The 14006-nt window shown below is 46.5% G+C and overlaps 1 protein-coding gene across 1 annotated transcript in view; it reads right to left on the bottom strand.

The window, feature by feature from the left end:
• Positions 1–4489: 4489 nt before the first annotated feature.
• The window catches only part of Myh13 (myosin heavy chain 13), a 51161-nt gene continuing 41644 nt past the window's right edge, over positions 4490–14006 (bottom strand). Inside the window, exons 33-42 of the mRNA XM_021176266.2 lie at positions 13498–13663; positions 12754–12878; positions 11289–11597; positions 11004–11207; positions 8794–8919; positions 8356–8526; positions 6876–6980; positions 6684–6779; positions 5003–5137; positions 4490–4570 (exon numbers count right to left, since the gene is read on the bottom strand). Coding sequence (XP_021031925.1) covers positions 4556–4570; positions 5003–5137; positions 6684–6779; positions 6876–6980; positions 8356–8526; positions 8794–8919; positions 11004–11207; positions 11289–11597; positions 12754–12878; positions 13498–13663 — 1452 coding nt within the window. The 3' untranslated portion in view covers positions 4490–4555. The remainder of the gene's footprint in view (positions 4571–5002; positions 5138–6683; positions 6780–6875; positions 6981–8355; positions 8527–8793; positions 8920–11003; positions 11208–11288; positions 11598–12753; positions 12879–13497; positions 13664–14006) is intronic.

Consider the following 14006-nt stretch of genomic DNA (forward strand, 5'->3'; position numbering starts at 1 on the left):
TCATTTGGGGCAGGGATGCATAGTTGGGAAACATTTGCATACTGTTACATAGGAATCTTTTTGCAAGTCCAACAAGCAGGCAAGTGATGGATAATCAGACTTCTTATTCCGTGCTGAGGTGTTTTTTTGACTTGCTCACAGACTTTGGGAAGTACAGATGTACTAGGACAACTGAGTTTTCTTGCTTCCATGTTGTGTATTCCCTAGCTTGTGGCAGGCTCCCTTCCTCTTCATCTGCACTTTGGAGGAGAGTTAGGGATCCAAAAGGACCCAAGGATTCAGGACTAGTCCCAGTTTCCAGTTGGACCTTAACACGTAGATGCAGAGGAGGGAAATTCAGGACATGAAATTCAGGAATTTCAACCCCAGGGAAGGAAATTATCATGTTACTTAATTTTTACAGGGTATATTTGGTGGCTTAGCTTGGCATATAAGACTGCCATGTGTTTATAGATCTGTCCATCCTTCCATCTGTCAGTCAGTCTTTCTTCCTCCCTCTCATTCAGTAAGCTGAATAGTGATTATAAAACAGTAAGGGTGCCCCTATGATGAACAAATATGTAATGGAGAGGCGGGAGAGAGAAAATGGAGCAGTGTGTGTGGTATGGAGAGAGGCGGAACTGGAGGCATGATGGCTGTGACAGGAGAGGGGGGTGGGATGCTGAGGGAAACATGAGTTCTCATTGCACAGTAGGGTAGCAGCAGCCTGGAGCTTACACAAATACGATTCAGCCCCTGAACACGTCACTCTAGTTCATCAGAGACCCAAGACAAGGAAAGGTTCACTTTCTGGATTGGACCACTGTGGTTGCCACTATAGAGACCATGTTGGTGTCTGTGGTCCAGGTTGCTGCCCCAAGCCACCATGAAGCCTGAGATCCATGTGGACCTGTGTAGTCCATGCTGCTGACTGATGCCTTGGTGATGTCCTTGGATTTTGCTGCCTGGAGATGGGTGTTGGTGTGGGCGGCATGTGCAGCCCTCTAAGGGAGCTGAGGGCCATCCAGGAGTGGGTCAGTGGTCCTGATGTGGCCAGGGGCTGTAGTCATGTCCATGGCTGTCTCCTGAAGCCATGTTGATAACCCTGGGCAAAGGAAGCTGCCCTTCTCTGTGGCTGCACAGTTCTCAGTTGATGGCTTCTGGTGGGGGTGGAGATAGAGAAAGACTCGCCTTCCCTTGGAGGGCTAGATACTAGGGATTCGACCATGCTCCAATAAATATACGGACAGCACAAAATGCTCTTGTTCATTTTATTTTTTTTTTCTTTTCTTTTCCTTTCTTCTTTTTTTTTGGGTGGGGGAGGATGTGGGGAGATCATAAGGAAGGGGGCAGAATGAGAGGACCAGTTGGTGAGCACACTTGGGATCCATGATGTGAGATTAAAGACATAACACTATTCTATGAAGAACATAGGCATTGCTTATCCTTCAACAGAGATCCAGGCAGGGACCAGAAACCCAGTGCAGAGAAATGAGAGTCACTTTTTCCTGCGGAGCTCCAGGTAAACTGTGGGGATATCTGGGAAGTGGAAATCCAGATCTCATCTTTCAGGCTACTGAAGAGGGATGATGGCTCCATAACAATTTCCCAGACTCCAGGCATGGCAAGTTAATTCCTCAAACCACAGGAGACCCATAGAGAAAGTCACAGACTCAGAGACTGTTACCCAGCTAGGCCTGTGTCCTGTGTTCCTCCAACCTCCTAGGGTGAAATCACAACCCTTCCCATGACAATAGAAAAATATTAGAGTGCTTTCTGTATGTCAGGCTCCAGGCCAAGTGTACTCCTTACATGTTTTTATTTGCATCTCAAATATAAACTTTGGAAGTGCTTGATTAGCATTAGCATGTGGAAAAACTGAGGACTAAGTCTCGAAGCAACTTTAGACTGGGAAGGATGGAGTTCTGGCAGGGAGAGACCTAGTTGGGCGTGTACTGCTGTTCAGTCATGAGGACTGGAGGCCAGACACCAGAACCCACACTGGGTGGTTCACAGATACCTATAACTCCATCTTCATAGGATTCGTCCTCCTCATCTGGCCTCCATGGGTACCTGCACATGCACGTATATGTGCACATAGACATATAAATGTGTACATGGACACTTATACACAAATCAAGTCAAATCCAATCCTTAAAGCATAAAGATTCATGGCTGTAATTGTTTTTCTCCCACCCTAGAGAATTAATAAACTAAGGTTAAGAAAGAACCACTTGCCCAAGGCAACACAGCTTACATGCGACAGTATCAGAATTCCTCCACTGAGGTTGGCTGGACGCCAGAGCCTGTGTCCTGGCTACTGTACAGATCAGGTAGCCAATTAGGAAAGTCAAGTCTAGAGAACGTACATTAATCCAAGGTCGCATAGGAAGAGTCTGCAAGGGGTCAGGCTGAGGTTTGTATTTAATATTGGCTCATAAGGGGTCAGGCTGAGGTCTGTATCTAATATTGGCTCATACGCTTTCTGTCATGGTCCTCATCCCATACCATCCTCCAGGACCAGCCAATCAGCACAATCAAAAATCTTGTGCCCTTTAGGACCCAAGAGAGACTTGAGACCAACGGGTTTCTGTTTGGGTGGAGAGGGGATGGTGAGTAGACCCGGTCTCAGCCTGAACTTTGAAAGTCAGAAGTTCTCCAGGTCCAGTTTGTCCCTTTGACATTTTGCCTTGGGCATCCTGAAAAGGATGAAGGCAGGTGGAGAAGAGGTGGACATGAATAGAATGTTTAGTGGTCTGAGCCCACTCAACCTTCTGATGATTTAGGGGAGAAGACAGAAAATCCAATTTGCGAGACTTATGTATTCCTAAGAAGAAAATAATAGTTACCCAATGTGTTCTCTCTCTCTCTCTCTCTCTCTCTCTCTCTCTCTCTCTCTCCTTCCCTTCCTCTATTCCTCCCTCTCCCCTTCCATCTCCCTCCCCCACCCTTTTTTGAGACATGGCCTGTCTATGTAGCCCTAGCTGTCCTGGAACTCACTATGTAGATCAGGATGACTTTGAATTCACATGAGTTCCACCTGTCTCTGCCTTCCCAGTGCTGGAATTAAGGGCTTGTGCCACCACCACGCCCGACCTTCTTTCTTTTTTTGAAGAATTTATTTTTTAAGTTTATTGAGGTCTAATATATAATAGACAAATAGCAGTTTTATAGTGCTAGGGTATATAACTTGTTTTGTTGCTGTTTCTTTATGTGCGATGCTCTTGAACTCAGCACCTCACATAAATATTGAGTTGCTGTGCACATCACCATATCTCTGGAACTTATTCATCACGTACACTTGAAATTTATTTTCTTTTGGCCAACATTTTCTCATTTCCTCCAACTTCTAACCCTTTCTAACTACCACTCTGGTTCTATGTGTGATTGTTTTAATTCCACACACATGTGACATCATTTAAGGGTTGTCTGTGTCTGGTTTGTTTCGCTTAGCCTGGTGTCCTCTGTGTTCATACATGCTACCACAAACAACGGGATTTCCTTCTTCCTAAAGGCTGAAGAATAGTCAGTTGCATATCCAGGCACAACTGTTGTATGTGTTTGCATGATATGTGTGTGTGTCATTGTATATATGTACATGTGAGTATGTGGTGGCCAGGTATGACATCCTCTCTTATTGTTCTTCAACATATCTTTTGAGACAAGGTCTTTCACTGAACGCGGAGGATACCAGTTGGGTAAATGAACTGACTAATAAGATCCAGGGGTCCTTCTGCCTCTGCCTCTCAGCACTGGGTTACAGGTGTGCACTATCCCTCCCAGGCTTATACACGAGTGCTCAGTCCTCAGGCTTGCTCAGCAAGCACTTTACCTACTAAGCTATCTCCCCAGTTCTGGCCACCATTGTTTTGGACAACAGATTTGCAAACTGCATTCATCCAGCACAGACATTTAGACAAGGGATGCTTCCATATCTTGGATATTGTGAATAAGTCAGAGGGAAACAGAAGTGCAATTTCATTGTCAAGATCCTGATCTCAGAAGAGGGCAGGGCAGTACCATGGCACCGCTTTTGCTTTCTGTGGAAGCCTTCACACTGCTTTCTACGGTGGCGGAGCCCACTCACTTCCTCAGAAACAGTGTGCTAGGGTTTCTGTATATCTCTGTTGTCACCCACCCTTGTTAGCTTTCATCTTTCTGGGAAGAACGATTTTTAACAGGCATTGAGTGTGGCCTGACACAGGGTCTTTGGTTTGAGTTTTACTTCTTTTGTGTGTGGTGCTGAGGGTGGAAACTAGAGTCTCTCCCACCTATCAGGTAAATGCCCTCCCAGTGAGCCACACCCCTAACCTGGTCTTTATTTTAAGGTGTTTGTAGAAACTGGACGTTCACCTGGCAACAGGTTCACCTTTTCTACTAGAGGCAAGGAGCAAACATGTTTCCCCATTTCTCACTTTCTTTCCGTCTACAACAAAGCAGGCAGGAATCTGGAACTCAACCCCACAATAACAAACACAGCAGAGCATGGATGCTGAATCTGCAGGAGGGTTTATTTTTCTCAAGTCTCCCTTTGCTCTCCCGGAGGTGGCCCATGGCAACGTGCCTCGGGAGAGCCTCATTCTTCCATCTTCTGTGGGAGAAAAGAAATTGTATACAGGAAGTGAGTCAAACTCCACGGGAGAGCCAGCATCCCCGTCACGGGGAACAGGTGCAAACTCTGGAACTTCGGAAAAATGGCTTTAAGGAATGGCTTTGTCTCCCTTTGTGTTGACAAAGAAACCAGGTAAGCTGCTAGGGACAGGACAAGTCACCTGAGAAGCAGAGGCTTCCTAGACTGCATCTCTATCAACAGGGAGACAGGGGGACAACATGTCTGTCTCCCTGTGTCTCTTGCAAGAGCCTGGTATACAAGTCTATGCTAAAATGGTGCAAGTGCATGTTTGACCAGTGGCAAGAATGAAGGCACCAAAAGGCATCCTCTAAGCTCTCCCTGGTTGGTCTGTTGGTCCTTAGGTATGACGAACCTGTTGGGAAGACACAGTTCTCGGGTGTCTGCTTTTACCTGGCCTCCCACATCACGGCTCTTGGCCCTTAGCTTGTTGACTTGAGACTCAGCGATGTCTGCCCTCTCCTCAGCCTCCTCTAGCTCGTGCTGGACCCTCCGGCACCTGGACAGCTGTGTGTTGGCTTGTTCCTCCTGCATGGAAAGAAGATGGAGGCTGTTCAGCTGTGGAACCTCTCTGTGACTCTGGGGTTCTGAGGAGTCAGGGGAACCAGGAAAGTGTGAGCTTTGGTTCCTCTGACAGTCCTGAGGGAAGATGAGTTCTTTTGAGAATGATGAAAGCATCCTGCTCACAGCTGGGGTGTTATGCTAACTAGGGGCTCCTTGCAAGCTCTTCTTGTTCTTCTTCCAAGGATCATCACATGGTCGCCTGAACTCCCTTTCCACAATAGCTCTCCCATGCACATAATCCAGAGATGACCCAGCTCCAGGGTACTCTCGAAGCACCTGAAGGTCTAGGCTCCTTCTGTTTTGTTTTTGATAATTGTCATGTATCTGGGCAGACTATTATATGGTGCTGCATCATCCTGCTGGGACTCGACTAATCTGATGTGCACAATCCCCCTACTCTTAACTGTTTCTGGTGTTCTTATTTAAAGTAACTGACCAGGCTCCTGAGCAGGGAAGGAGGAGGGCAAAGGCAGAGGCCATACACCAGCCATTTCTTCCTTCAAACACTGGTCTTGAGAGATGCTCTGCAGGCAATACTACAGTCCCAAAGGCAAGACAGTGCAGGAAAGGCTCCGTTCTAGAGGGCCCTTTTACTTTGGAGAGTTAATTAACATATTTAGCTATAAAATCAGAGAGCTTCTTGAAGACAGCTAGTTTAACCTTACTATGCTGATATTTTTCTTTTCATTTAATTTTTAAAGACAGGCTATCTCCATGCAGTTCAGGCTGGTCTCAGACTGTCTCCGTTTGGAGAATGCTGGAGATCACAGGCCAGTGTCACCAGCCTGTATGATTTGTTTTCTATAATGAGAAAAGCTACTTCTCATCTTGGCCCCGAAATTTTGCTATTTATAGCCCTCAGACCCAATGCCCCAGGGAAGACATCTTTCAAAGCACTGGTGTTGGTCCATCTCCTGTTTTTCCTGTTGATTTTACCTGTTTGATCAGGAGGCAGTTAAACTGGGATAGAGGGAGTGTTGAGGGGGTTGCTGAGGAAGGCTGGGGGTGGGATGGGGACCAGGAATGTAGAGTACGGGGAGGGGAGAGGGAGGAGATGATAAGCATTAAGATGGGGTATTTCAGAGCAGGAGGGCAGGAACCAGTGCCAGTAGGTGGTCGTCTGGTCTGGTCTGGTCTGGTCTGGTCTGGTCTGGTCTGGTCTGGTCTGGTCAGGGAGAGTTGGGATGCTGCAAGGTCACCAGAGTGAACTAAGATGCTCTGGGATGGATAGAATGAACCGGGGTGGGGTTGGATAAAGAGATGTAGGTTGGAGAAGGAGGTGGCCAAGAGAAGTTGGGGAGTTATGAGGGTACAGAAAACTTGGAGATGGAGAAGATTCCAAACCACAGACCAAGGGAGCAGAAAAGGTGGGTGTTTCTGTGTGTGATCTGCAGGTGCCAGGTCAGACCTGGGACTCTCTGAGTAATTCTGATCAGGTAGTAGCTCCCACTCAGGCCTCATGAGGACACCCCACTGGGTGACAAGGTACACAGGGACCTCCTGTACTCACAGCCTCCTCTGCCTGCCTCTTGTAGGACTTCACTTTGGCCTGCAGCTTGTCCACCAGGTCCTGGAGCCGGAGGATGTTCTTGCGGTCCTCCTCGGCCTATAAACAAGAGCAGAGACCTTCAGCCTCTGGCTCCCAGTGCTGGCGTCAGCCCCACATAGTGAGGCCTGGGGGCAGGGGTCTGGAGCTTGCTACCTGGTAAGTCATCTCTTTGACTTTGCGCTCATATTTGTGGGCCCCCTTCAGAGCTTCAGCTCCTCTCTTCTGCTCAGCATCCAGCTCGCTTTCCAACTCCCGCACCTATGTGGGGTGCAGAGTATACCCCAGAAGTGAGGTCACGGCTATCTTTCCCTCACAGACACGCATGCTAGTAATCCTAAGGTGACCTGGAGACTCATTAGATCAACTTTGAAAGCTGCCAGGGCGAGCAGGCTTCTTTTGGGCTCTCTGCCAAACAGAGCCCCATCTTCTTTCATCAGGTCTTGTAACTTCCCACCCCCAGCTTGCCCTCCAGGCCTCTGTAAGTTTTATTGGACTTGTGAAACTGAGCATCTGGGATTGGAGGACACTCAACATGTTTGTCTGGGTGTAAGGTGACCGCAGGCTCCTGGCCAAGCTAGGAAAACCCGGAAGCTATCATGGGACTTAGTCCTTTCCTTCAGGAGGGGCTCCAAGAGGAGGGGCCTAAGTGCTTCCTCCTGGGAAAGGAAGGGAAGCATTTTTTTTTTTAATTTGGAGGAGAGGGGTAAGAACATAAAAACCTTTGCATATTTAAAAGGAACCATGTGCCTAGCGGCCATGTTCTAGGGAGGCTCAGATAAAGAACAATGGTACCGCTGACGTCCTGTTGGGAAAATTCTCTCCTCTTTCCTCCTCCTCCTCCTCATCCCTGCCCACTCTTCCATTTTCTCCTTCCCTGGAACAAAAGAGATATTCTAACAACCTCCTCCACACAGCCCATCTCTGAAATGTCAATTGTTTATGCAGCCCATTTCAAAAATGATTGAAATAATCCAACAGAGATCTGAAGGGAAAAATCAAGAGGCTGAAAACAAAACAGTGATCAGCAATGGAAATGAATCACTGTGAAGTACACGAAGAAAGCGAGCGCGGGACTTCCGGCATGGGGGAGGTGAAGTTTCTCCAGTGTACTAATCTGGAGGGAGATACATCAATTGAACTCCTTTGCAGATGGCATGGGATGTACCCCACAACTGCAGTTGCATATAGAGATTAGAAAAGCCGGAAAGAGAACAGTCTGAGATGAAGAGACAGAGAGAACAGCAGGAGCACTGCTTATCAAAACGAAGCTTGATCAGCACTAGAAACCATGCCCAAGTGGGGAATTTCACGACCATAGAGCATCTTCCCTACATATGTGTATAGCCATGAATCTACATGGGCAAGAAGAAGTGGACATCAAAAGACGTTCTCTTGGCCAAGTGTGTTGGTGCACACGGTTAATCCCAGCACTGGGAAGACAGAGGTAGGTAGAACTCCATGAATTAGAGACCAGCCTGATCTACACTGTGAGTTCTACACAATAAGACCCTCAGGAGGGGAGGGGAGGCTTTCCCACTACCTAAATCTAAATCTAAATGTCTGTTTCATAGCTCTACCCAAGATGGCTGAAACAAGGCCACACAGAAAGCCAGTGCCTTCTCAAATCACCCACCCTGGCCTCCAGTTTCTGGATCTGCTTCTTGCCGCCCTTCAGTGCCAGCTGCTCAGCCTCGTCCAGACGGTGCTGCAGGTCCTTCACCGTCTGTTCCAGGTTCTTCTTCATCCGCTCCAAGTGGGCGCTGGTGTCCTGCTCCTTCTTCAGCTCCTCCGCCATCATAGCGGCCTGGGTCAGTTCACAGGACACATCAGTGGGATACCCACCCACCGCCACCCAGAGCACACAGACAATGCTGTAATCTTGAGCATAGTGATGAGCCTCCTCTCCCATGTTCCACTTTGCCTCTCTAGTGACCCTATTTCTCTCTACATCTCTGCAGGAAGCCACCAAAGACTGGCTGTGCTCAGAAGAGATGAAATGCCCTTGCCATGCCCTGGGTCTGAAGTCCCCCTTCCTCATCTCCCACTGCCATCTCTGCAGAGTGATGCTTACGTCAGTGATGGCCTTCTTGGCCTTCTCTTCTGCGTTTCTGGACTCCTGGATGGAGTTCTCCACTTCTGCCTGGCATTGAGCCAAGTCGGCCTCTAGTTTTTTCTTGGTATTTATCAGGCTCGTGTTCTACGAGAAAAATTAGATCTGGGGGTGAAGGTTTCATATGGGCACTTAAAACAATGGGGAGGGAGGGCAGTGGGCGGGGAGGGAACTGAATCACAGCCATGATCGCTTCTTATCTTCCACATGAGTGCTCTGCTGGGGACAATATCACTCCTGACTGAACAGAAAGTTCTGAAACAGAGCCAAGAGCTGTCCATCAGAAAATTGGGTAAATGATAAAGGGAGAATTTCAAACATTTGAGGATGGATAGATTATTCAGTAAAAGGCATGGGAACAAGAACTTGACTGATAGACACATCTACACAGAATGAAAAATATTTCTACTGATTAAAATAGGCCATGCATGGAATTGAAACGGGAACAGGGATGACAAACTAGAAAACATTATCTATCTTTGAAAAACAATCTCGTCCTTATATAAATAAGATGTATTAGTAAGAAAAGGGGGCAAGGAGAATAAATAGTGGGAACTCATAAGAAATATGACGGACACTCAAGTGATGAAATGATCTACCTCATCATTAGTAAAAAATAACTAACAGTGATAATAATGATGATGATAATAATAATAATAATAATAATAATAATAATAATAATAATAATAAATGATGGCTGCTTCAACAATAAAGTTGGTGGAGATTTAACAGGTAGGGGTTTTTTCGAATTTGTAGAAGAGTCCTCAGGAGGCAATAGATGGGCATAAAACTTGGGAACGTATTAAGAAGTAATTTACATGGGTTATATATAAAGGTTATATATAAATGCCTTTACTGTTTTAGCCCTGAAATTTATTTTCTTTGAGAAATATTGGCAATAGTTATCACAGATGAATGCAAAAATGTAGTCATTAAAGACAATGTTAATTAGACTTTATAAGAGTAAAGAATTTTATTGGTAACAATTTGAAATAGCCAGCCATAAAGGATTGATTGCAGTCATAATATTCAATTTTCATAGCCTGCTTTCTTTTTTAAACTATTGAAACCCACAACATTGAAAACTAATTTAAGAAATATATTCTGGACACATTGTTAAATGAAAGGAAGAAGTTTGGAAAGATAAGTTTTGCAAAAGTATAATATTACGTAATTCACAAAGATCTAAGAATGAGACATCCTAATGCGTTGAGCATTTGATTTTTCCTTCTATTTCTTTGCTTATGCTTTATATGTTTTAGATGGAGTATCTTTGATTTTTTTATGAAATTAATAAAAATAGGTTTTAGGGGGTCCTAGTATCCCAAGATTCCAGCTTACATTATGGGTTGAGCATTCATTCTCATTTGAACTTCTGAAATTTAGAGAAGATCCCAAATCTAAAACTTTGAATAGCAGTCTTCTATCAAAGTGCAAAATTCTACATCCAACTTCATGCAATGAGCCATGGTCAAAATCACCTTTAGGGTTTGTGTATAAAGAAATGAGTTGCTGGCGGTGGTGGCCCACGCCTTTAATCCCAGCACTTGGGAGGCAGAGGCAGACGGATTTCTGAGTTAGAGACCAGCCTGGTCTACAAAGTGAGTTCCAGGACAGCCAGGGCTATACAAAGAAACCCTGTCTCCAAAAAAACAAAAACAAAAACAAAAATGGGTTTCAGATTTAGGCTTGTCCTCACCCTCCGCTATCTCTCATTATGCCTGTGCAAATATTCACACATGCAAACCATCCCAAAGGGGAAACACTTTTGCCCTGAGTAAACCTGCCAAGTGTATTTTGGATAAGGGTTTTTTAACCTGCATTTCCTCTACGAATCTTTCTCTGCTTCCTTGCTCCAATTTCCAGAGCACACAGCCTGTGAGATCTTTCATCTTTCTTTCTGATCAAACAGAGCTCTATCAATTAAGAGTCAAAGTTTTCCTGGCTTGGTCTTGACTGCTAGTCTGGGAGGAGTTGGGAGCTCCTTGCCAAGGCTCTATCTGTGCCACGCCACACTTTGCCGTTCCGGCGCCCACCCCTGTTTCTGACCCCGTGGGCCATGCGGTGGGAGTGTGTGGTCTAGTGGAGGAGTTACCTGGAGAGAGGAAGCATCTGGCTGAGCCACTGCCCTATCTGTCCCAGGGTGGACCTGAGTCGAGGAGGCAGCATACCTGGGAATGGAGCAGCTGGACACGGTCACTGGAGTCCAGCAGCTCCTGCTCTGACAGCCTGCGGGTCCGCTCTGTCTGCTCCAGGGCCACCTTCATTTCCTCCAGCTCCTCCTGCAGGAGGCCATTCCTGCGCTCCACAATGGCTAGCTGCTCCTTGAGGTCCTCGTTACTTCTCTGGGCATCGTCCAGGTGCAGCTGGGAATCCTTCAAGGGAAATCAGGAGTGATGGCAGAGCTTCATGGTGAACCATGAGCCCATAGGTCTGCCAAACTGGCTGGTGCTCACCTTAAGCTGGCCTTGGACCGTGCGCAAGTGTTTCTGGGTCTCTGCCACCTGGCGGTTGGCATGGCTCAGCTGAATCTCCATCTCATTGAGATCGCCCTCCATCTTCTTCTTCAGTCTCAGGGCGTCATTGCGGCTTCGGATTTCTGCATCTAACACACTTTGCATGGCCTCCACAGCACGCTGGCTGTTTCTTTTTATTTGTTCGATTTCCTCATCCTTTTCTGTGACCTTGCGGTCAAGCTCAGATTTTACCTGGCTTAACTCTAGCTGGACTCGCAAGATCTTGCTCTCCTCATGTTCCAGAGAACCCTAAGAAAAAAGGAGCAACAGGAATTTTGTAACACTGTATCTTTCTGCTCTCTCTCTCTCTCTCTCTCTCTCTCTCTCTCTCTCTCTCTCTCTCTCTCTCTCTCCTTCTCTCTCTCTCTAGGGTGATGTGGTCCATACTAGCACCATGTAACCCTGGCTGTTCCTGAGACCTTTTTTGGAGGTTCTAGCAGGGGAGAGCAGCTACTTATCCACCCCTTGACAGAAGACCGATCCTCCTCTTTGGGGAAAGCTGTCCTCTTTGACTGAGCAGGCAGCTTTGGAAGGGATGTTCATGGAGCCATGAGGGAGGAAGGAGATACCTGCCTTGCCTGCTAGGTCAGCTGGAATCAACCCTAACAATCAATGGGTGACAGACATCACAGTCAGATTGCCTCACATCCAACCCAAGCTGTTCTTAAACACATGATCCTTCTGGATGCTGGGATTACAGGTGTGGGCCACTATACCTGGGCATCACCTTCAATGAGCATTCTCTTTCAAACTATGCTAAATATGGCACTGTGATGCTCACACAGAGGACAGTGCTCTGAGGTTTGAGCATTTGATGGGTTGGTGAGTGCCCCCAAGAGTAGAGAAAATCCAAATAAAACTTTGTATCTGCTATTAAATAATCTTATGTCTTGAAAGGGGCAGAACATTGTTTGAGCTTGTAAATACATTTTTTTTTTAAATAGTGTATTTAATTGTGACTATAATTCAGGAGCTTATCTAGTCTCTGTAGGTTCAGGACAACTGCTCTCCTGTTATCCGGCATGAGCCAAATTCCAGAAACATCTCAGCTGACTGGTTGTTTGTACAGACCCCTACTGATCATGAAACCAGGAGACTCTGTGTCTATTTTGATGACACTGGATTCCTGGTACCCAAAGATTCAGTGTGACTCTGTATGAAACTGAGCTGGCTCTTGGGATACTTGATGACTGACAATTTCTTCCTTGAGAGGGAGATATTGAGGCCATTAAGAATACATTTATTCTCAAAGGGGGGCATAGAATAAAAGACACCAGGGGATAAATGGCCCAGGGCTGGTTGACTGTTCTTCCTAGTGGGGACTCTAAGCCTCTGGCTGGAAAGCCTCCATGTGGTGGACGGGTGCTCTTTCCCGTTCCTATCTGATTCCAGACAGGCCACTTACCTCCACCTCTTCCAAGGCAGCCTGGAGGTCAGATTTCTCCTGCTCCACTTGCTTCTTTGTCTTTTCCACTTCCTGGAGGTTTTTGCCTGTTTCTGCAATCTGCTCTGTTAAGTCAGAAATCTCCTCTGCAAAAGACGGGCTTGATTTAGGATTTCAAAAGGCTCCAGCTCACGGCATAGGCGTTTGCCAGACAAGTTAGGGGATGGTAGTTCATTCATGTCATTTACAGAGGAGAGACTACGGGAAGCTGTTCTGATGGCGTGGAGACACAGACACAGAAGTGCTGCCTTACCTGAACTATGTAGAGAATGAACAAGAAGAAGAGAATTCTTTATGACCTTATGTACACACATCATGAAGGACCAGAAAACCAGACTCTGAGTCTTTCGCAATCAGCAGAGACTTAGGGGAACCCGGATGCTGTCTAATTTTATCGATCAGAAGCCTGAAGTTATTAAGAGCTCTAGTAATGTGCTCAAGGACGCAAGGTCACTTGAAGACTAGAATCCCTGAAGTCTCTTTTATTGTAAGAGCAGCTCACTAGGTAGCTCCAGTCCTCAAAAGAAGAATCAGGGGCCATTGTACCTTGCATGAAGAGGGTCTGAGCCTTAGGGAACACTAGTAAATTTGAGGTTTGATGGATGAGGATGTTATAAGGTCATGGGAAGCTGTGTCTAGTCGGGGTTGGAGTTGGCAGGAGAAAGGAGAGCAGTATAATCCAGCTATGCCCCGGAGGGAGCTCACCTTGCAGGTTTTTATTCTCCCGTCTCAGTGTCTCTAACTGATCCACCACCTCCTCGTAGGCATTCCTCATCTTGAAGATTTCAGTACTGAGAGACCTGGACTCTTTCTGGGCAGCTTCCAGCTCGGCTTGGCTCTCATCTAGTTTTTGTTTCCACTCTGCAAGGACCTGCAATGAGGGGATGGGAAACATGGGAAACAGAAGAGATGGGGAGGGACTTGGGAGAGACCATTCAAACACAGGCAGTGAGCAATGCCAAGGTTTCACCCTCCCATCCTTGAGGACCAACAGAAGAAGGCTGGCTCTACTCTAGACCAGGGACTCCAAACCCAGATGTCTCTACAGGCGCCCTGCTGAGTTCTTAAATATAATACAGGCTGAACATTACTGATCCAATGGGTAATTTTCTCAGATTTCAGAATATCTGGAGAATTTGTGTAGACATGGGAGACCTTAGAGATGAGACCCAAGCTCCACACAAAATGTACTTCTGGTTCATTTCCTACATTAC

This window comes from Mus caroli, unplaced genomic scaffold (genome assembly GCF_978045245.1).
Source record: "Mus caroli unplaced genomic scaffold, Mus_caroli_1 scaffold_13, whole genome shotgun sequence".
Lineage (NCBI taxonomy): Eukaryota > Metazoa > Chordata > Mammalia > Rodentia > Muridae > Mus > Mus caroli.